The sequence below is a fragment of the Etheostoma spectabile genome, chromosome 22 (genome assembly GCF_008692095.1).
Source record: "Etheostoma spectabile isolate EspeVRDwgs_2016 chromosome 22, UIUC_Espe_1.0, whole genome shotgun sequence".
In the NCBI taxonomy this organism is placed as follows: domain Eukaryota; kingdom Metazoa; phylum Chordata; class Actinopteri; order Perciformes; family Percidae; genus Etheostoma; species Etheostoma spectabile.
The window spans coordinates 19851482-19852035 of NC_045754.1; the positions used below are offsets into that span (position 1 = coordinate 19851482).

At 41.3% G+C, this 554-nt stretch overlaps 1 protein-coding gene and 1 long non-coding RNA gene across 2 annotated transcripts in view; one reads left to right on the plus strand and one right to left on the minus strand.

The window, feature by feature from the left end:
• The window catches only part of LOC116672233 (leukocyte elastase inhibitor-like), a gene marked incomplete at both ends in the record, with an annotated part of 7333 nt that overhangs the window by 3893 nt on the left and 2886 nt on the right, over positions 1–554 (minus strand). Inside the window, 2 exon segments of the mRNA XM_032503936.1 lie at positions 235–352; positions 506–554. The exon segment at positions 506–554 is cut by the window's right edge and continues 2 nt beyond it. Coding sequence (XP_032359827.1) covers positions 235–352; positions 506–554 — 167 coding nt within the window.
• Positions 1–554, plus strand: part of LOC116672235 (uncharacterized) — a 21782-nt gene that overhangs the window by 3276 nt on the left and 17952 nt on the right. The window lies entirely within an intron of this gene.

A 554-nucleotide genomic window follows, 5' to 3' on the forward strand; every position in this document is an offset into this window, starting at 1 on the left:
TTTGTGTGTCTTTTTAAACTCGACTTGACTCTCCAAGTAACAGCCGCACAAGGGTGCCTATGTGTGAAAACACAAATGGCAAATAAAGTTCTTGAGCTTGAATCTTGAATTGTTACCTGCAAACTACTCAAGATTTTGTGTACTTATTGTTAACTGTTACCGGCCACAGATTTAGTTTCCATTTGATGTAATACATACTGAGTGAGTGTGTGTATATGTTCATTTGAGCTCTACCTTGGGTCTGCTCCTCCACCCAGCTGTTGATGTTGACCCTGGCAGCATCTGCCTTAGCTTTGAAGTCCACAGACTTCAACTCGGCTTTGTAGTGCTTTCTGGTTTCTGCCAAGAAATCCTGGAATCATAAACAGCACATTTGAATGCTCACACCAAAATTAAATACACCCATTACCCAACAACAACATGACTTTACATGAGTTTTGAACTTCTAAGAACATAGTAGTGCATAGATTGATTTCCTGATAGCTGATCGTGTGATTACACACACCTCAACAAACTGGTAGGACTGCTCCCCGTACAGCCTGTTGGCAACACTG